General features: G+C 44.0%; 1 protein-coding gene and 1 long non-coding RNA gene across 4 annotated transcripts in view; one reads left to right on the forward strand and one right to left on the reverse strand.

Annotated features, from left to right (window-relative positions):
• Positions 1-22,319, reverse strand: part of LOC125965682 (uncharacterized) — a 667,016-nt gene that overhangs the window by 14,668 nt on the left and 630,029 nt on the right. The window lies entirely within an intron of this gene.
• The window catches only part of KIAA0319 (KIAA0319 ortholog), a 75,435-nt gene that overhangs the window by 13,566 nt on the left and 39,550 nt on the right, over positions 1-22,319 (forward strand). The window contains exons 2-4 of one of the 3 annotated variants that reach the window (XM_033434807.2): positions 11,530-11,689; positions 16,992-17,734; positions 20,669-20,861. In XM_033434807.2, the coding sequence (XP_033290698.2) occupies positions 11,635-11,689; positions 16,992-17,734; positions 20,669-20,861 (991 nt within the window). In that variant the 5' untranslated portion in view covers positions 11,530-11,634. Of the gene's footprint in view, positions 1-11,529; positions 11,690-16,032; positions 17,735-20,668; positions 20,862-22,319 lie in introns of those variants that run through there. The other 2 variants (XM_049716357.1, XM_049716356.1) reach the window with 2 other exon arrangements.

Here is a 22,319-nt window from a genome sequence, read left to right on the forward strand (position 1 = left end):
CCCGCCTACCTTTCTCCTTTATTTATTTTATTTATTTATTTATTTTTAATATTTATTTATTCGGTTGCACCACGTCTTAGTTGAGGCACACGGGCTCTTTAATTGTGGCATGCAAACTCTTAGTTGCGGCATGCACGTGGGATCTAGTTCCCTGACCAGGCATCGAACCCAGCCCCCCTGAATGGGGAGCACGGAGTCTTATCCACTGCACCACCAGGGAAGTCCCTCCCCTTCATTTTTCAATGGGAACATAGGAAAGAGGGGAAACAGATGTATTGATATGTCCAGTCTGCCATCTTGAACTAGAAAGTTTCCTTTTTATTCTCAGCTTGCCAAAGTCCTATTAATGAAGCTCATTTCCCCCCAGGAAGATTAATGTGAATATATTTGCTGTGCAGCCTGGGTCTCTGGACAGTCCTTGGAATAATGGTGACCCTTGTCTCCAGGATCTGCCTGTTTAGAGAACTCAACCGCTTCGAACAGCAAGGGTGGAACCATCCCTCTTTAAGGAACACCTAGGGACTTGGTCTATTACTATAGCATCCTGCTTGTCTCAAGCTTTGAGGATAAAGTAGGTGTGTTAAGTAGCTATGATTAGAGAACCATAAGACAAGCACCTACCCCAAAATATCTCCTATACTGCCATCTGTCAAAAGTACCGAAAATAGCCTTTGGTCATCAGGAATCTCTGTGTGACAATAATAGCATTCTCATAAAGAATACGAGCTTAAGGCTTAATCAAGTAATAACAGCCAACATCTGTTCCTGGAAGCTTGGGTTTACAGAAACCTGAAGGGAGGGGATTGATGGACGGGAAGGGGAGAACCCGACCAAGACTCCCTAAAAGGGGAGAGAGGCATAATTATGTGCTTCTTCGTTGTCCCGTGTGCCCACGCTGGCTGCTATCATGTTGCTTCTGTTTCTTGCTTTGAAATGAAATACTAAAGAGAATTGGCAGCAGGAAGGTAAGGCCTTTGCCTGCACAGGCACAAGGGATAGCAGTTCTTCAGGGATAGGTTGAGGATAGACAAACACAATTATAGATTGTCAGCATTCCCTTTCAGGGCAAAAACCGAAGAGGCCCTCATGTTTGGAATCTTCCTAGCTAAGATTAAAGCCAAGCTCTGAAAGGCTGCAGCCCTGCTTACAAAAATTGACTTATAAAAAATTTCTGAAGTAAAATTTCATATTTTGTCGTGTCTCAATGTCAAGTTCAAGAAGCCTGACTCTCCTACTCACCTCCAGTGTTGATAAAATATATTGAAAATAAATTTCTAATTTTTTCCCCCAGTGGTAAATTATTAACCAAGGATATACAGAACAGGATTTTACATCAATTAATCTGGTAGTGTTCAAATTAGCAGCAATCAGAATCCACTTAATTATAGCTTTTGTCAGTTGAGCCTTTTAATCAGCCCGGAGCTATATTTGGTTTGCCCTGGCGGAAGCAGCCAGGGAGTTGCTACCTTGTGATTTGCACCCCTGCTGACAGTAAAATGTGGCACTGTCAAGATCAGAAGACCTCCCTGTGGGTCCATCTGACTAGATGAGAGCTGTTGTTTATGGAACCATTTGAAGATGGGCCAGTCCTTTCACATACACACATCTCCCTTCTCCTACCCAAGTCCACCACTCAGGCAGTTCTTCCCCCTCTTCTCTTTCCTTTATACTTCCTCCCTTGGTGTTTAAGCGGTTCTGTGGCTTTCAATACCAATTCTACGGCTCCCCGTTTATACCTCCAGCACCTCTCTCCTCTGAACTACAGACTTGTTTATCTGGTGCCCTGTTCAACACTCCACTTGGATGTCTTGGGTTGGTGCCCTTTTCAGGTCATGGCAACGCCATTCTTCCGGTTGCTCAGTCATCCTGATCACTTGTCTTTGTCTCATATCCTACATCCCATCCAAGAGCAAATCCTCAGGCTCTCCCTGCAAAATAAATCAGGAATCTGACTCCTCAAGACCTTCACTGTTACCAGCTCGGGGCAAGACGCCATGCCCCCACCCAGATAACTTCACGGGCTTCTAACTTAGCTCTCTGCCTTCTACACGCTTGTCAACACAGAAGCCAGCAGCTGAGGGAGCTAATCCTGCAACACTTCCCATCTCAGAGGCAAAGCCAAAGATCCCTCATATTGACCTACAAACCAGCGTGGCCTCCATTGCCTCCGTAACATTGCCTTCTGGTGCCTCCCCATTTTCTAGCCATGCTGACCTTCTTGCTCTTCCTGGAATACAGGGCACATTCCCTCCTCCAAGCCTTTGCATTTCGTGTCCCCTCTGCCTGGAACTCTTCTTTCAGACAGCCACGTGTTTCATTCTCTCATCTCTTTTAAGACTCGGCTCAGATAGGACCTTCTAAGCTCATGAATTCTTCAGCAGTGTCTCATCTGCTCTTTAACACATCTGTTGAGCTTTTGATGAGCAAAAAATGTTATCTTGTTATTTTTACACCTGTGCTTGGTTATTTTTCAAATCTGCCAGGGTCTTTGTGTGTGTGCAAATCTTATACCTTACTTTTTCTTTTCTTTCTTTAAATATTTTAAGCATCTTATTTTATATTTGTATGCCATGATTTCATTATTTGAAAAGCTCAGGGACCTGATTTTCTTGTCTTTCTTTTCTTTTGTTTTTAAATTTTATTTATTTATTTATGGCTGTGTTGGGTCTTCGTTTCTGTGCATGGGCTTTCTCTAGTTGCAGCGAGTGGGGGCCACTCACTGTCGCGGCCTCTCTTGTTGCGGAGCACAGGCTCCCGACACGCAGGCTCAGCGGCCATGGCTCACGGGCCTAGTTGCTCCGCGGCATGTGGGATCCTTCCAAACCGGGGCAAGAACCCGTGTCCCCTGCATTGGCAGGCAGAGTCTCAACCACTGTGCCACCAGGGAAGCCCTTGTCTTTCTTTTCTGTTACCTTTCTTCATGGTGCCTGTGTATTTTGTAATTTGGAATTCTAAGTTCATGTTTGCCTGGGTTCTCTTCAGGGGTTGAGGAGAGTTCTTCCAGAAAGGATTTATCATTGCCTCTGCCAGGTATGTGTGGGAATTACCAACCCAGGACCACTTAAAGGTAATTTCTCCCCTTGGGATTAATTGGACTAAACTTGTAATGAAAAATGGTGCAAACCTGTGGTTGTCAATTCTCAAAGGAGAATTATTTCTTTCCATAGAGCACAGTGGCCAGAATTTTTTTTTTTTCCTAGTTCATCCTTTCACCCACAAGGATGCATCTCTTAAAGGTTCCTGGTTTTATGAGGCACCTTAGTTCCAACACCTCATCTCGAATGCACCCAAGGCTCTAACTTCTGTGTTGTAGCCATGAAACTCGCGTCTCTAGGTCTAGAGACCAGCAGATATCTCATGCAGCCGCTGCCTCAGCATCAGCTTTCCAGCTTTCTGTTTGTTCTCAGCCTTGGGGGATTTCGCTTATATTCTTGTGAATGCAGTTATATATTTAAAAGGTGTTTGTTATATTTTCCCCAGTAATTTCAATATTTTGCTGTGTTGCCATTTTGCTAGACACAGAAATCCAGACTTTCCCCATGCACGTGTAATACTGTTTTCTTTTTAAAATCTGTATCTTGCATGTAGTACTGGACCATAGACTTCATAGTAATAATACATGGATGTTATACATCCATGGGTTATACAATAATATTTAATTATACCCTAATATTGGATATTATTGCTTTTATAAATTAGAAGAAAACCCAATTAGCTTTTTTTTTTTTTCTTTTAATGGAGAGAGACACATAAGGCAGTACAGAATAGTGGAAAGAATATGTTCTCTGGTGTCAGACATACCTGGATTGGGTTCCAGTTCTTGGACATTTTAGATTTTCTGAGCCTCAGTTTCATAATCTATAAAATGGGATAATAATATGCAATTGGAGGGGTTATAGAGGATTAAAATGAGTGCATGTAAAGTACCAGGGACATTATGAAATAAATGGAATTTTTACAAATGTTAATGTACTTCTCATACAATGTTATATTTGTGGTGATAATGTAGCCTTGATGTGTCCCGAGGGGACGGAGCAATGACTGAGGCTTGGAGGTTATGTTTGGGAAGCTGAGGAAGGCTTCTTAGAACTGGCTTTTGAGCTGGCTATAGGCAGGGTAGGGGAGGCTGGTCGATGCTGGAAAGAAGACTGGGAAGAGGGGGACATGAAGAGTTGTGTGATGAGTTTGCTCTCCTTTCTCAAGGTGTCTGTTCCGGCATATTTCAGGGATTTGTAATACTGTCTCCAGTCGTCATCTGAACCGTCTGTGTAAGATGTACGCAGTCACCGTAGTCCCAGGAGGCCTGCCTGGGTCCACGGGATGCTTCCTACTTGGTTGACCTGAGTTTATTGGTCACAGCTACTACAGTGACTTTTTCTTTCTTTTTTTTTGTGGTACGTGGGCCTCTTACTACTGTGGCCTCTCCCGTTGCGGAGCACAGGCTCCGGACACGCAGGCTCAGCGGCCATGGCTCACGGGCCCAGCTGCTCCACGGCACGTGGGATCCTCCCGGACCGGGGCACGAACCCTTGTCTCCTTCATCGGCAGGCGGACTCTCAACCACTGCGCCACCAGGGAAGCCCTCCTTCTTTTTTTTTAATAAATTTATTTATTTATTTTTGGCTGCACTGGGTCTTCCTTGCTGCGCGCGGGCTTTCTCTAGCTGCGGTGAGCGGGGCTACTCTTCGTTGTGGTGCGCAGCTTTCTCATTGCGGTGACTTCTCTTGTTGCGGAGCACGGGCTCTAGGTGCGCCGGCTCAGTAATTGTGGCTTACGGGCTCTAGAACACAGGCTCAGTAGCTGTGGCGCATAGGCTTAGTCGCTCCGTGGCATGTGGGGTCTTCCCGAACTTAACCATATGACCCCACTATGCTGCAGGGGGTGTTGGGAAATGTAGTCTTTTAGCTAAGTACCCTGGTGCCCCAAATAATTATCTGAATCTTATTACTAAGAAATAAGGGGAGGACACTCACTGAATAGACACCAGCAGTCTTTGAGCCTCGCTTTTCCTGCATCCTTGACCCTCATCCCTTTCTTGTCCAGGACAAGATGTGCGCCATCTTTATTTGTTGAATACATTTCTGTGCTTTGCTCTTCTCTGAGCTCAGCCCATTTCTAGGACTCATTCGCTCTCTAACACCATCCCTGAGCCTTATGTCATCTCTGAGTCAGTGATGTCATCACCATTATCCAAAGAGAAAGAAAAGTTGGGGTGAGGCTTCCAGGATGGTCACGGATGACAGGAAGCTCAGAGATGGGGTGATGTTCAAGAACAAGATTAGGCCAGAAATATAAAGAATCAGAAATAACCGTTTTACATACGGCTTGGTAATTTTTTTTTTTATTTTTTAAATGCTATGTTAGAACAACCATGGCAAAATACCTAAGCCTTCTTTAAAAATGAAAATATAATTGTATTTTATTAATACAAAGGTAAGATGTATTCATTGTATAAAAAAAAGAAAATACAGATAAGAGAGGAAGGAAAAAAGGAAGAGAAAAAAATATCAGAAGGGAGAAAAAAATTACTTTCACCTTGGAAGGGGCATTTCTTTCAGAACTTCACATGTATAAAGTTGATCCATGCAGAGTTTATGTAAGGATCTATGCATCTGTACTATTTATAACGTTTTGAACTTGTTAAACCTTATTTTAAAAGCCCTATTTTACTGCTCAGATTCAGCTCTATCTTTGACTGAAATTTTTAGGAAGCTAGTGAGGCTTTCTATGTGAATTCTTTAATATTTTTCTTTCCCTTTAATGAGAACATGAAACAACGGGAAGGTAGGCAGAGGCAAGCAGCAGGAGAGGGCATGATTCTATCAAGAGAATCAGGCAATTCAGAGATTCAATAATAAGGAAAGAGGGGAGGTCTTCTTAAGTAACCCGGAGCAGAATGTTCTTACTTCCGAGAACCATAGAGGAGGACTGGGGCAGCTACAGGGCAAGTCTGAGGTCCAGAGTCTCAAGACTGACTCTAAAACTCAGTTTCCTTTTGTGTAAAATGGGAATAAGAACTCCTACCTCAGAGAGAGTTATTATCAGGATCAGAAGGGAAAATATATGTCAAAACATGGTTTAACTCATGAGGTACTCTATATCAGCGATCCCCAACCTTTTCAGCACCAGGGACTGGTTTTGTGGAAGACGGTTTTTCCATGGATGGGCGGGGGATGGTGGATGGTTCAGGAGGTAATGCGAGTGATGGGGAGTGACGGGAACCGGCAGATGAAGCTTCCCTCGCTCACCGCCGCTCACCACCTGCTGTGCAGCCCTGTTCCTAACAGGCTGCAGACCGCCACCAGTCCACGGCCTGGGGTTTGAGGACCCCTGCTCTATATGTATAAAAAAACCCAAAACCTAGGGACTTCCCTGGCGGTCCTGTGGTTGGGACTTTGCCTTCCAATGCCGGGGGTGTGGGTTCGACCCCTGGTCGGGGAGCTGGGATCCCACATGCCTCGCGGCCAAAGAGACAAAACATAAAGCAGAGGCAATGTTGTGAAAACTTCGATAAACACTCGGATCATGGTCCACATCAAAAAAAAATCTTAAAACAAAAAAAGCCCCGGGCTTCCCTGGTGGCGCAGTGGTTGAGGGTCCGCCTGCCGATGCAGGGGACACAGGTTCGTGCCCCGATCCGGGAAGATCCCACATGCCGCGGAGCAGCTGGGCCCGTGAGCCATGGCCGCTGAGCCTGCGCATCCGGAGCCTGTGCTCCGCAACGGGAGAGGCCACAACAGTGAGAGGTCCGCGTACCGCAAAAAAAAAAAAAAAGCCCCTGTAAACTTAGAGCTAAAAAGATTTTTGATAACATGAAGTCCATACGCCTTTTAATGTTGAGGAAATGCAGATCCATTGTTTGCTTATATTAATGTACTGAATAAAGGAACCTTACAGATGATGTTGAGAATAGGAAATGCTTTTGTTGCTGAGCACTGTAAGTTTGCACTAAGATAATTGCTTTCCAGAGCTTTCCAGGTACAATATGTTTGTGAAGGTACATTGCACAAGGGCATCTGCCGTAGGGTCAAGGGTTTGGAAATCCGGCCCTTTTACCAGGCTGTGCGCCTTTGGAGCAGTGTCTGCCCACAGATGCACCTTTTATTAATTCGGCTTAAGGTACCCTATGGTATGGCAGGGGCCCAGTCTTTATTCGTGGGGTTCCTGACCAACTGCCCCCGCCTGACAGCACCTTTGCTACTGTGGGCAGCGTCTTGGCAGCTGGCATCACGGGAGGGCCAGTTGCTCTTCTCCTGCCTTTTAGGTAGGGCGTGGTCAATCACTGCAGACAGGAGATGGCCAATCTTTTCTTCTATCCACTTCCCATCCCAAACCACACTTTCCTTGCTGCAGGGCAAGGAAGTTCTTAGTGGCAAACTGTTTGCACCAGCAGGCGGTCTCTCTCTGGGTTGTTAGGCATGAAGCTTATGGGACGCTTACTGAACGTTCACATTCTCCCCTTTACCTTATTGGAAGCTCGTGTTCTGATGGCCTCTGTTATCCTGACACAGAGAAACGTTATACCGGCCTCCTGAACTTACCTTCAGTCACCTGCACTCTGGTTCCTTTCCAGTCTCTTAACCTAACTCGGCTCAATAACACAGAACCCCTGGAGGCCTCTTTTGAACTCCGCCGGGCACCGGCCAGTGATGCTTGCAGGCTGGGCAGCAACCTTGTTCCAGGTGGGCAACGACAGAGCCGTCAGTGCGGTTCAGTGGGAGGCCTTCTTGTGATTTGAGTTGTTTCTTGAGGAAGAGTCAAAGCAAGGTCCAGCAGTTTCCAAGCCCTCCTTCTATAGGATGCTGGGTTTGACTGTTTTAATAGGCTCCTTGTTCTTTCTGGTTGCCTCTGACAAAGCTAATTCACATATCAGGACCTTCAAAGTGGAAGCTGCCCCGGTGGCCCAGTCCACATCCCAAATCTAAACCACAGTCAGCCTGATCTCAGGTGGCCTTGGCCAGCAGCGGCCTGAAGCAGCACCTCAGTTCCCCGACCAGAGACTGAAGCCAGGCTGTGGCAGTGAGAGCACTGAATCCTAACCAGACCATGAGACCACGAGGGCTAGTGACAAGGCTCTGGCTTGTCTACTTTGTAGAAATGAATTTCAACTAAGAGATGGAAAGCAGTGAAACAAGTAAAGTGTTTATTAGGAGGGGAAAAAAAAGTACACGTGAATAGACACATGGGCGGGCTCAGAGAGACAGCTGTGCCTTCGCGGTAGTTTAAGTCACTTATATGGGGCATTTCTTCTGGGTTTCCTCTGGCCAGTCACCTTGCTTTGCCTGGCTCTGAGTTCATATTTGGTATAACTCAGGGTCCTCCCCTGTGTGTGTCTGCATCTCTTAGCCAAGATGGATTCCAGCTGAGAGGGCTGTGGAAAGGTTGACATCACCTGTTATGGGGTGGCGACCCCTCCCTTTTGGCCCCCCGAGGAGCCTTTCTGCACAGGTGTAGTCAGGAAGGTCTTCTTGACCTCCAGAATGAGGTATATGTGGTCTCTTTATCTCTTATCTGGGCAGGACTCAGCTCCTCTCTGCTCCAGCTATTATCTTTGTCTTGGAGTATCTGTCCACAGGTGACAAACTCCAGCTGCTCAGCCTGGGGCCCATCTATCTCCTGCCTCAAGCTGCATTTATGGGAAACGCCTGTCAAGGAACCCTCAGATACACCAATCGCAATCCTCCAGCTCAGCTTAGCTAGCTCATCTTACCCTAGAAAGTAGGACCTGCTTGCCTCGTAAGGAAATCCCCGACCTCCTAGCCAGTCATGCCCTGTTTCCACGTTGCCACTTCTAATGTTCTGCAAAACTTACTCTTGCCCACAATCCCTCAGGGAGAGTGGTCCACTGCTTATGACATCCTGTTCTCTCCCAATCCGTGGATTATTTTCCCTTGAATAAAGGACAGCCAACTCATTACTAAATTGTTTCTTTTGTCATCTGATACCCCTCACCTCCCCTAGATTACCACATCATTTCCCCCCAAATTTTGTGTATTCTAATAACATATATAGAGAAAAATACACAATATATTGGTAAAGAGGGGAAAAAATCACCCAAACTTCAATGTATGAACCTAAGTACTGTTCAGTGTGTGAACCCAAGACTGAGTTCCTTCCAGTCTTTCTCCAGTGATAATAGTTTTTCTGGTTGTAACCATAGCAAAATGTAAATTTGTGTCTCTGGTGGATCTTTGTCATTGTGTTTGAACACAGGGTATCCAAAAAAAAAAAAAAACTCTGGCTAACTTCTGCAATATAAGGAATTTATTTAAACAACATTAGTTTCTGGGGAACTGGGAAAACAAGGCTGGAAACTACACAGCCAGGAATGTGACAGACCTAGTCCAAGGAAGATGCTACGCTGTTGTCACTGGGCACAAACATCTCACCTGCAGGGCCAGCAGTGCTAATGCTGGGGTCTCAACACAAGCCTGGAATCACTTCTGCTGCTCCTCTGGAAATTAAGTGTTACTGTATGACACTTCCACCACCACCCCACTGGGTGGAATCTTGCATTCCCTGTAACCTCAAGTCACCAGTTTCTGAGGGTGTCTGGTTGTTCCAGGACAGCACTTTGGGTTCAGAGGACGTCATGAAAGCAAGGATGTGGCATTTTCAACTACTATAATGGGAGGAAGACCCTGTCTGTTATGGAATTCTCCATGTCATTCTTAAATGACTAACTGGGAGGCCTCTGCTGGGGTGTCCCACTCTTTGTCATCCCTAGTTCACATGTAAATTTCTAAATGTACTGAGATGCTTCTGGAAAGGGGGCGGGAAGAGGGAAGGTGATGAGTCTTGTTCTCTCCTAAAAGAACAAGTGTAAGCTGTGTGGGTGGGGAGGGAACAAGGAAAGGGCGGGGAGAGAGTGGTGTGCACTGGGATTAAACTCTACCATAACATACCAACTAGTAACTCACAGCAAGGCTCTGGCACGCTCTAGGAAGCCCTTATCTAGGTGTGCTTACTCCTGGAAGCCTTGTTACATATTTGAAATAACAAATACTTGGAGTCCAGACCTCCTTGTACTGGTTCTTCTTCAGCCTTGAGCAAATCAGTGAACTTTTTTGAGCGTCAATTTCATCATCTTCGTACTATCGAAAGCGTAGATTATTATATTGCCTGGGTTGTTGTGAAGATCACATTGAAGAAAGTGCCAGGTGAAAATAAAATGCTAATATTACTCTAGTTCATTGAATCTAAGATGCTAATGATTGGAAGAGCCATCATTATTTTAAACACCTTGAAGGAAGAAAGAAATCCTGTCAGTTATACCGTAGCACATCACTTTCTTATCCTGTAAACTATTTCTACACATTGAAAGAGATTTTTGGGGGTTGCTTTGGCAGATTTTTATCCTGAGTCTTTCTTGTGCATATATAAAAAGGAAATATAAGTGAATATACATTAAGGTATTTTTAAATTTCCTGACAATATTTGTCCATTTCTGTTGAATCACTTATCAAAGCATTTAGTGAGGTCTGTGTTTTTTCTGCACAATTTTGCCTCTCTGTCGTCATGAGCATTGGGGATGCAGCATTTCTGAAAAGAGTGCTTCACATTGCCTTATTTCAAGCCTCTGACACCAGTTCTGCAGAGTCCACGTGTGTGTACAAGCAATGGCATTATCTTCTGCCCAGTGTTTGGCCAACTTAAGACATCCCAATTTCAGAGATGGTAAAGCATGAAAATATTTACATGTTAGAACTGATGAAATATAGTAGTATGATTGACTCTATTTCATTCCCCAGGTTTGGCTTATAAAGGGAGAAAGCATGAGAAACCCTTTGCCCCTTCTTAGGAACTGTACTTGCTATTTGAACAAACTTCAGTGGATGGTTTGCCTGAGATATGGTTGTCAGGGTGGGGAAAATTTCCCCCTTCTGCTCTTGGTCCTTTTGCCTGGTCAAATAATTAAAATGACATAAGGCAGATTAACAAGAGAAAACCAAATTTAATTGCTTACGTACGGGAAATCCACATAATGTGAGAGATTCCAGGTAAAATGAGAGTCAGTAAAATGAGGTATATATGTCATCCTGGACCAAGGAGAAGGGGGTAGGGGTCTGGGACTTCAAAGGGAAGGAAGGCAATTCACAGGAAGATGAAAAAGAGCACATGTTTGGTAAACAAATGTTTGCTGCATCATACAGAGACAGAAGAACACAGAGAGGAATTTTAACACACAGACTTTGCTATGTTCCTCCCTGTCTACCACACCTAGTTCACATTATACTGTATTTATTTATGGTGAGAAGTCCCTTCCTGGAACAGGTCTTCTATCTAAATCCTTTTGGGCAGTTAGGGGGAAGGTCAAAGATTCTTCCTGAATCCTTTAGACCTTGACTGAAATAATCCACATGCCAAAGTGGCACATCTTGGCGTGTCCTGCCCTGAACCCCACTATGGCCCTGGGATGTAAACAAGACAGGCTTCCCATTGCCATGAATAAATAATAGAAGTAACTTTGTATGTTTCTGCGTTTACCTGTTTCTTCCTTCCTGTCTCTTTTCTGTTTTTCCTTTGAAGTTCTTGAGGCCGAATCTGGCTCCTAAGAAACATCAAAGGAAGCCTGCCCCAAAGACCCCCCAGGGCCATCTCTGAAGCCTGCTTCCACCCACCGTGTGAGTCAAAATGGCTCCCCCCACAGGTGCGCTCTCTTCATTGCTGCTGCTGGTGACCCTTACAGGTAGGAAACCGTTACCCTGGAGACACCACCAGACATCACACTTGGACTTCCTATCTTTGGCTTAAGTAACTCAGATCAACCTGAGGAGGTGAAGGTGCTGTGTGTTTGCTTTCCAATAGACTTATTTCACATATAAAAAGGCAGACCTCGGGCTTCCCTGGTGGCGCAGTGGTTGAGAGTCCGCCTGCCGATGCAGCGGACGCCGGTTCGTGCCCCGGTCCGGGAAGATCCCACATGCCGTGGAGCAGCTAGGCCCGTGAGCCATGGCCGCTGAGCCTGCGCGTCCGCAGCCTGTGCTCTGCAACGGGAGAGGCCGCAACAGGGAGAGGCCCGCGTACCGCTAAAAAAAAAAAAAAGAAAGAAAGAAAAAAGGCAGACCTCATGCATAAGTGGTTTCTGGAAACAGGCATTTAAATTTTTTATCATGACTATTTTGGGGGAAATAAAATCACATTTCATATATACCAGGAAAACTTCATGTATTTATTTAAATAGTAGATCTTTTTTGGAAAGCAAATGACAGACTTTTTTTTTTTCGTAAATCTTTATTTTCATATAGTCTGTTTGCTTCTTGTCGACACACCATGGCGTAAAATCATTGGTGAGCATCAATTCTGATGATTCATGCCCCAACTAGGCCAGCCAAGCCAGCTGAGCCCCTTTGAACTTACCAAAGATTGAGGATGGAGATATGGCCAGGGAAACTGGTTTTATATCCGGGGTTTGTCCAAGTATGGTAAAACCAGGCTGAGGCTTCCCTGAGAGTGACCCTGGTTAAAATGTGGTTTCCTGGGCCCCATCCAGACCTACTGAATCAGAACTTCTAGTGGGTGTGACGCAGGAGTCTGAAGCATCTAAATTTTTATAAGCACAGTTTTAGATCATACAAGGGCCACTTCAGGAAATACTACAATCGGGAAAGCCCTATCGTTTCCTGAAGTTTACTCTCCCCACGCCATCCGTCCGTCTTATTAAATTCACCACTGCTTAGTATGCAAGGCAAGATGTTCCTTTATTCCATACTCAGTGTACTCTTTACTCTGGAGAATGCTGTCGTTAATGTTTGAGCCCTCTTTTCTCTCTCTCTCTCTCAAATCCCCACTTTTTCACTGCTTTTCGTCTTTTTCTTATGAGTTGTTTTCCATTAATTCAAAGTTCCTGAGTTACTGAGCCCAAATAATGTGATTTAGGGTTTGTCTGTCTTTTCTCTCTATCCTCTTTACCTTTGATAAGATGCTAACCGATGATTTTATTGATCTGTCAACAATCATGGAGTGCCCACTGTGTTCATGGATTGGGCTGCCAATTTGTAGAGGGGACAAACATGTGAGTGTTTCCGGTCTCTTCAAGAACGTTCTTGAGTGAGTCTAATAGATTCTAAAGTAATTATGGCAACTTGGCCCAAAGGGAGAATGGTTTAGTTGTTGCGAAACCCACCTTTTCAAACTTCTTTCTTTAGCGTTCAGATCTCTGCTTAAGGTATGTATATCTAAACAGCCCATTCAGGTGATTTTTTGCAGAACAAAATGATGATCTGTCCCAGAGGTATGGGGTTGGCCAAAAAGTTCTTTGGGTTTTAAGTAAAAATAAAAGACACATTTTTCATTTTCACCAAGAACTTTATTGAACAACGTATTCACCATTTTTTTTTTTTTGGATTCACCATTTTGTTCCACTACCTTTTGCCATTTTTCAGGCAACTTCATAATTCCGTCTTCCCAAAACTTTTTATTTTTTTGAGCAAAGAACTGTTCCAGGTACCTTTTACAGTCTTCCAGGGAATTCAAATTTTTTCTGTTAAGAGAATTTTGTAAAGAATGAAATAAATGGAAATCTGAAGTTGCAATGTCTGGTGAATATGGTGGATGAATCAGAACTTCCCAGGTAAGCTGTAACAGTTTTTTCCTGGTCATCCAAGAAACATGCGGTCTTGTGTTACCCTCATGGAAGATTATGCGTTTTCTGTTGACTTATTCCAGACTCTTTCATGGAGTGCTGCTTTCAATTGGTCTGATTGGGAGCAGTACTTGTTGGAATTAATCGTTTGGTTTTCCGGAAGGAGCTCATAATAGAGGACTCCCTTCCAATCCCACCATATACACAACATCACCTACTTTGGATGAAGACTGGCCTTTGGTGGGGTTGGCGGTGATTCATTTCTCTTGCCCCATGATCTCTTCTGTTCCACATTATTGTACAGCATCCACTTCTCATCGTCCGTCACAATTTGTTTTAAAAATGGAACGTTTTCATTACGTTTCAGTAGAGAATCACGTGCAGAAATACGGTCAAGAAGGTTTCTTTCACTTAACTTCTGTGGAACCCAAACATCAAAGCAATGATCGTAACCAAGCCGGTACAAATGATTTTCAACACTTGATTTGGATATTTTGAGCATGTCGGCTATGTCCCGTGTGATATAACATTGATTGTTCTCAATTAATGTCTTAATTTGATTCCTATCAACTTCAACTGGTCTACTGGACCACGGAGCCTTGTTCAGTGAGAAATCTCCAGCACGAAACTTCGCAAACCACTTTTGACATGCTCGATCAGTCACAGCACCTTCTCCATACACTGCACCAATCATTTTTTGTGTTTCAGTTGCATTTTTACCTTTCTTGAAATAATAAAGCATAATATGCTGAAAACGTTGCTTTTTTCTTCCATCTTCAATATTAAAATGGCTACACAGAAATTCACCAATTTTGATAAGGTTTTTTAAAATGCACGCTGATATGACAGCTGTCACAACTGAATCTAACAAAATTGTTTCCAATGAAGTTAAAGACAACTAAGTGCTACTACAGCCATCTTACGGCAAAAAACCAAACGAACTTTTTGGCCAACCCAATAAATGGCGATCTCCACCTTCAACCTGATGGAAAACTGCTTTAAGCTTTGTGTTGAAGGTTCCTGGCATGCTTCTTACCCACGTGTAACAATTTGCTTATTCCAGGATCACAGCCTTTTCCCTGTATAATGGTTTCTGTGACACAGTTTTATAAATTGGCTTTTAAGCTTCTGGTGGCCAGAGCCAGAAATGAAACATGATAGTTCTTATGAATCATATTGCCCAAAAGGAGAGGACCCAACAGTTGTTCAAGGGAAATAAAATATAGAAAGAAATTTCTAGTTTGAGTCTTCATTTAAAGACCCCTTCATTTAAAGGAAGGTAGTGATATCTTTACAAATAAGGACACTATTTTTGAGAGTAGAACTGGAAGTTGGAGATTACCTGCCTATTTTATACGCTTCATCGTCTCTTGACCTTAATTAGAAATGCTATTTTGTTATGTTCAGCAGAATTATTTTTTTTTCCTCCTCTCCATATCTGAGACTAAGCTTTTCTTTAGAAAATAGAAGGCTAAAACTATTAAGGTGATTTTTTTAAAAAGTAGATTTGGGGCTTCCCTGGTGGCGCAGTGGTTGAGAATCTGCCTGCTAATGCAGGGGACACGGGTTCGAGCCCTGGTCCGGGAAGATCCCACATGCCACGGAGCAACTAGGCCCGTGAGCCACAACTACTGAGCCTGCGCGTCTGGAGCCTGTGCTCCGCAACAAGAGAGGCCGCGATAGTGAAAGGCCCACGCACCGCAATGAAGAGTGGCCCCTGCTTGCCACAACTAGAGAAAGCCCTCGCACAGAAATGAAGACCCAACACAGCAAAAATAAATAAATTAATTAATAAACTCCTACCCCCAATATCTTCTTAAAAAAAAAAAGTAGATTTGGTTTGAGAAAATGTCATTTCAATTGAATTAAAGTGGTTTGTTGCTAGCTTATTCATTGGGAAAGATGTATATTTATTATATCTAATTCTTATTGAATTGGACCAATTAGACTTTCCTGTAGAGCCAGTGTTAGTCATTGAATGATTCTGAAAAATTTATAACAATGATGATATGTATACAGGTAAAAAAAAATAAGATGATTCTTATATTGTATTTAACCATTTCTCTTACCTCCAGTTAGAAGTGATCTCTGACTGTCATTATGAAAAATGTAACAGTTATTAAGAGAATGATCAGTGATGAGCCCTCACTAGAAAAGAAATCCTTTGCTGTTCTGAGTTCTGCAGCAGAACATTGCTCATCAAACTATATGTGCTGAGGGACCAATTCGTTTTTATTTCCAATCTACCACCGACAGATTCTTTGGTAAAAAAATCAACACACAATTTCTACTGAAAGAAAAATGCACAGGGAAAAGTTGTGGGTTTCAGTTTTATTCACGGACCTTCCTGAAGACTATAGCCCAGGAAACAGTCTCTCGGTAGCTCTAAGGGAACTGTTCTGAAGAGACAGGAGGAGAAGCCCATATATATATGATTTGGGGCTAGAGAATTCGTGCAGTCAAGCACACATTTTAGTAAACGATTACTGCTAGTCACAAGGAACAGATATCTCAGCTGATGATTTTAGTGCTTTTCTATGTAAGGGAAGATACAAGAATCTGGGCTCATTAAAATTCTTCCTAAGATATGCTTCTAAGTATCTACGGGGCCTGTTTGTCCAAAGCACAGAGCGCCTTATCCTGTTTCTCATCCTGAATTCATTTCTGGGTACACTGTCAGTGACTGCAGTGGGTAATGACTTTATCCTTGTAGAACTGGGTGGTGGGCAGCATTCTTTGTTTTACAAAATAAACAAAAAAGCAGGAAAGTGATTTTTGTCCTTGGAAGTCAGGCAATGACAAATTGCTGCAGAGCTTTCTAAAAGCCCCAGTTGCCCTTATTCTTTATGGACTGGTCACAGTGTTTGTGGCCTGCAGGTCACACTTAGTAACACCGCTCTCCTGCCTGCTGTATTTGCCGACTGGCACCATTTGTAGTTCATGGTTTAGAATGTGCTTAAAACTAGTTGTTATAGACCTGTATTTAGGACAAGTTTTTCTCTCCTTTGATATGTCATCAGAACTGATCTATCATCAGAATAACCTGAGATGTTTAAAAATTCAATTAACAGCATGACATTGTTCCTAAAGCAAACCTTTATAGCTGGGTTTTGGGTGAAGAGCAAAATATTGTAGTGTAAAAGCAAATACGCACGTAGAAAAGAACGCCTCTCTTCGCTGAGTGGAGTAACATCATATAAAGAGAGAGGATGGACGGTTAGATGGACAGGTGGGAGAATCTATGGATGGATGGATGGGGGTGAAAGGATGGGAGGACAGGTGTACGGATGGGGCTGTTGATGGATGGGCTCTAAAGCCGTGGACTTTCTGTAGGAGATGCTGGTGGTTTATTTGCTTGCCAGAAGTGATATGCCTCGCTTCCTTATTGGAGACCGCGTGTTTGTAGGTTGTGCCTGTACGCAGTGCAGTGAGGGGAGGACGTATTCCAATGCCATCATTTCTCCTAACTTGGAAACTAGCAAAATCATGCCAGTGCCTCAAACCACGCCCGTGGCAGACTGCACATCTGCCTGCTGTGACCTGTACAGCTGTGACCTGGCCTGGTGGTTTGAGGGCCGCTGCTACCTGGTGAGCTGCCCTCACGAGGAGAACTGTGAGCCCAGGAAGATGGGCTCCATCAGGTCTTACCTGACCTTTGTGCTCAGGCCCGCCCAGAGGCCCGCACAGCTGCTGGACTCCGGGGAGCTGATGCTGAACAGGGGCTCCCCATCAGGAATCTGGGGGGACTCACCTGAGGATATCAGAAAGGACTTGGCCTTCCAGGGCAAAGATCGGGGCCTGGAGGAGATGTCTGAGTACTCACATGGGGAGCTGGAGCAGAGCCTCTTCCGGCCCATCGGCAAGCAGGAGCCCCGAGGGAGCTCCGGGTACACGGATTGGGGCTTGCCGGCCCGTGGCAAGGGAGGTTCCAACTCCTCTGCTGGAGGCAGCCCAGCAACATCGGCGGAGAAGCAGCAGGAGGGCCCAGAGCACCGTGAGCTGAACGAGTCGGCGTGGACCCCGGCCCCGAAACCCTCCCCCGGGGGAAGGTTTTTGCTTCCCTTGGTCACTACTCCACCTTCCGGAAAGGAACTGGAGAAAGAGACTTTTCAGCTCCAGGAGCAATCCAGCAACAGCTCTGGAAAAGAGGTGGGTGTGGCTGGCGTGTGTAGGAGAGGGTGGGAGGGGCTGAGTTCACTTTCAGAGCCCGGCCCCCATTAGGACACACGTCGCGCGAAGCTTCCTTTTGGGGGCACCTATTAAGGTATCGTCTAAAAAAATGACTCTCAGAACCTTCCAAACAAAACATCCTCTTCCTCTGTTGTGCACTCATGACCAGACTGTTTAAAAGAGCAAATATTTCTTCTGCCTTCACAAGTCAGCCGCCTAATGATGATTTAGTGCTTCTCCTTAGAGATGCCTCTACCGGTATCTCAGATGAATGAGGTTTTATAGAAGTTTCTGGAGCCAGCCCATATACACAGCGATTGTAGCCAGAGGCTTTGCAAATCTCTCGTGGTAGGCTTTGTAGGAGCAGAAAAAAATTTTCTCCTTTCCAAGTTTTTTGGTTGGGGTAATAATTAAATTGACGTAAGATAGATTAACAGGAGAAAAACAAATTTACTTTGGTAAATTTACTTTGGTAAATTTGGAGACCCCATAAAAATATGAGAGGTGACCAAAGCAGGATGGCTTTGTATCTTTTAAACAAAGAAAAATCAGTCTGTGAAGAATTGACAAGCCAAATAGGATTAGGCTTGGGGTAATAAATTGGTGACAAAGTATCTGTTAAAGATAACTGTCTGAAGCATATTAACATTTTTAAGAGTTTGAGCAAAAATGCATTCAAATCAGTCAGCATCCAGCATAGCAGGTATAAAGGAGCTCCGAGGAGCTGTACAAAATGAAAGACTTTTTTAGGCAGGAGTGGAAACAAGGAATATAAGGCAAAAAAGTGGGTTGGTTATTACAAGGTTACTTTCTTTTAAGGGGTAGTAGGGGTTTATCAAGCAGATTACCTCAAAATTATTCCTGATTGACTGGTTTAAGATTCCATTTTTGGGAGAGCTGAAACTGTAATTAACTCTTGGTTTGGGGGCCTAACATAAAGGACTCTCTTTGGGGCCTGTTGCTTTAACACGAGGTTTGTTTCTACAGCCTTCTCAGCCCTAAATTTCCCCTCTATGGTGATAAGGATACCTTCTATCCTCCTGGTACAGTGTTTTATTTTCCACGGAAGTACATATTTTCCCCTATAGCCAATTAAATTTTTTTGAGCTGCATTAAGTTGTAGATAATCCTTGAAAAGAAGGGCACCTTTTGCATGGGAGATTTGTCTCTTGCTTTCAGGGGGGACAAAGGAGGGTCAGAGTGTTCTTCTTGCACTGGCTGTTTCTCAAGTACCTTTCATTCAGAATAATCAGCATGCCAAAGTGCTATATTTTAGAGTGACATTCTGACCCGCTACAGTTTCTTCAAGACCCAACAGGTTCTGAGGCTGCTTGAAACTCACCAGTGAAGAATCAGTTGGATAGGAGGAACAAGATACTAAGGAGAGAACATAAGCTGTACAGAACTTTCCATGAAAAACACAGGTGAAAAGAATGGGAACCTTTGGGAGAGCAGACATACCCAAAACAGAGGGAAGGTTCAAGTGCTAACAGCAGAAGGTCAGGGAGATAGAGAAGGAGGCTGCACTGTGGGGAGAGTAGTTGGGAGCTCAGAGACTGCTCATTTGGGAAATACCAGGACAAGGTGAGGATATAGTGAGTGTGTCGATCAGGAGAAGCCAAATGCAGTTGGCAGTAAAGTGACAAAAGGACAGGTCATGGGAGAATTTAGTGTATTTCAAGATACAAGAGAGCAAATCAGAATGTAAAGGGGCATAAACCAATTAAGATTTTTTTTTATAAAAAGGAAAATATTATTTAAGATATCAGTGCTTAGGTTAGAATAAGTGAGGAAAGCTGGATTGAATTGACTAGACATTATCATCTCAACCATTAAAACTTGCTAAACATTCTTTTAAGCTGTGAGATTATCAGCTTTTTTCCTGCTTTGATGTATTTTTCGTTTCAAAGTTTTCATATTTTTCTGTCCTTGTACTTATCTTAAACATTCTGAAGACTTTCAATTAAAAAATAAAGTCTCAGGGCTTCCCTGGTGGCTCAGTGGTTGAGAGTCCGCCTGCCGATGCAGGGGACACGGGTTCGTGCCCCAGTCCGGGAAGATCCCACATGCCGCGGAGCGGCTGGGCCCTTAGCCATGGCCGCTAAGCCTGCGCGTCCGGAGCCTGTGCTCTGCAAGGGGAGAGGCCACAATAGTGAGAGGCCCGCATAACGCAAAAAATAAAAATAAAAAAATAAAGTCTCAAAGATTAACGGTGTTCTTTTCCCCCATCCCTGAGTATTAACACATTTTACCTTCTTTTATGTGGCTAAGTGAACTGCAAAAAAGAGTAGCTGTGTTTTCAATAAATACCAACGCCCCCTCTAGTTAACATTTGAGGTACAGCTTTGCTTTCCGTGGATCTCACACTCAGCCGCCCCTTTGGGTCTCCTGTCTTCTTAGCCTGAGTTTTACTTATCTGGCTCCATACAGGCACTGGCAGTTGGAGCTCAGAAGAGCATTTTATTATCATGTTGTGAGATTTTCCCCCCGGCACATAATATTTAATTTAAAACTTTAAGTTGGATAACCCTATAACCATAATCTTAAATTATATACAGTGGATGATATGAATAGAGATCATTTACTCTAGAAACCTGTTCATTGTTGAATTATCTGATTGTCTTCAATTATTGCTACTCTAAGTATTTTCTCTCTTTTTATCTTGAATGTTTTCTGTATGTGTATGTTTGCCTATAATAATTCTCCAACCCAGAGTTGCCTTACATTTTTAGCAGGTAGCAGAGAATATTTAAAAGAGATGGTCTAGGGTTCCAGTGGTTTGCAATGTTAGACATGGTATTTCAAATGCTACTGAGTCTAATTTTTGAAAAAGTCAATGACATGGTGTTGTCTTGAAGAGTTCAACCTTTGTTTTTCCGCCATAACAACTTATGCTTGTAATTGATCTCCTAGGTCCTAATGCCTTCCCATAATCCTTCTCCAACCAGCCTGGAGTTCAGCCCAGCCACCATGGAGAAAAGCCCAGCTCTCACAGTCACCCCACGGAGCACAGAGCATAGCATTTCAACCCTTCCCGCTAGCACCCTCCCCACTGAGTCTGCCCCATCTCAGCAACCTGTATCTGCTCCTACTGCCCCCAGGACAGGTAATTTAAAAAATATAACTGGAAGAAATGTACTGAAGACACGCTGTAGAATATAGTAGTGACAACTTCGAAAGTTTACTCATTCCCTCCAGGCACGTTTTTGAGCATTTATCGTGTGCCAGAAATGATGCTAGGCACTGGGAATAAAAACATGAATAGATATTGTCTTTTCCCTCCTTGACTCTATAGTCTAGAGGATGAGGCTGACAGACAAATAGATGGTTTGATACAATACAGTAAGTGCTTTGAGAGGCTGCTATGGGAGCAGAAAAGGAGCAGCCCGGCTGACCGGCTCAGAGAGGCCACAGAAGCCTTTCCAGAGGTGGTAATGCTGGGATAGATGAGCCAGCAAAAATGGAGTCAGCATGCTGTTCAGGTCGAGGGAGCGACATGTGTAATAACAATAACAATAATTACATTTACTGAGCACTTACCCAGGGCCAGGCACCACGCTCGGCATTTCCTGCCCATCCTCTCATTCACTGCCTGTGCCAGGGAACAGAGGGACAAGAGCTCAAGGGGCATTTTGGGAAGAGCTCTAAGGGGTTCAGTATGGCTGGCACTGATCATGTAAATGGAGTGGAAATGGCAAGGTCTGAGTCTAGAGTATTTTGAAGGATCCTGTGTTCTGTGCTAAGGAATTTGTGCTTTATTGGATGAGTAGAGAGAATCCCTGAATGATTTGAAGCAGGAAAGTGAAATGATCAGACTGGTATCAAGAAAATAGTATGGGGTTGACCTGAGGCAAGAGGATCCATTAAAAAAACTGTAGTGAGTGGTTGCAGGGATGGAGGGAAGGAACCAGATTCAAGTGATATTAGAAGGGCAGAATCATTACAACTTGGTAAGTGGTTGAAGGTCATGATGAAGGTAAAAGGACTCTAAGATACATGAACACATGGAACTGAAAATTAGATGAGTGGTTGGGCTGAAGATAAAAGACTAGGTGTCTTCGGTGTAGAGGTGATAGTTGAAGGCCCTCCAGGGAGAGCCACGGGGTGGGCTGGGGAGAGGCCTGAGGGGTGGAACTTTGGAGCCATCATTGTATTAGGAGCTGGGACAGCAGAAGGAGCCCATAGAGCTGACTGAGTGGCTGTGACAGAGAGGTAGAGAAAGAGGAGAGCGTGGACTGAGAGAAGGAGAGAGGAGAGGTTTCCACATTGGAAGAAGTGATGAAGGGGCTGGGTGTTACAGGAGGATTGAAAAGCTCCCATTGGATTTAATACTAAAGAAGTTACTAGAGACTTTTGTCATGTTTCCTGAGCCTTTCTGTGGGTAATGTACTTTGAGGGTTACCCTCTCTTCTTTGGTTATTTACTTTGATCCTGAGTTTCAGCAGAGAGAAGGATAATGGTGGAAGAGCTGTACAGTATATGGAAAAGGAAACTGGCCTGGGAATTAGCATCCTTGAGTTCTAGTAGCACCTGTTGCATAGAGTAGTTAGAGGATGAAATGAAT

The sequence above is a fragment of the Orcinus orca genome, chromosome 10 (assembly GCF_937001465.1).
Source record: "Orcinus orca chromosome 10, mOrcOrc1.1, whole genome shotgun sequence".
In the NCBI taxonomy this organism is placed as follows: Eukaryota; Metazoa; Chordata; class Mammalia; order Artiodactyla; family Delphinidae; genus Orcinus; species Orcinus orca.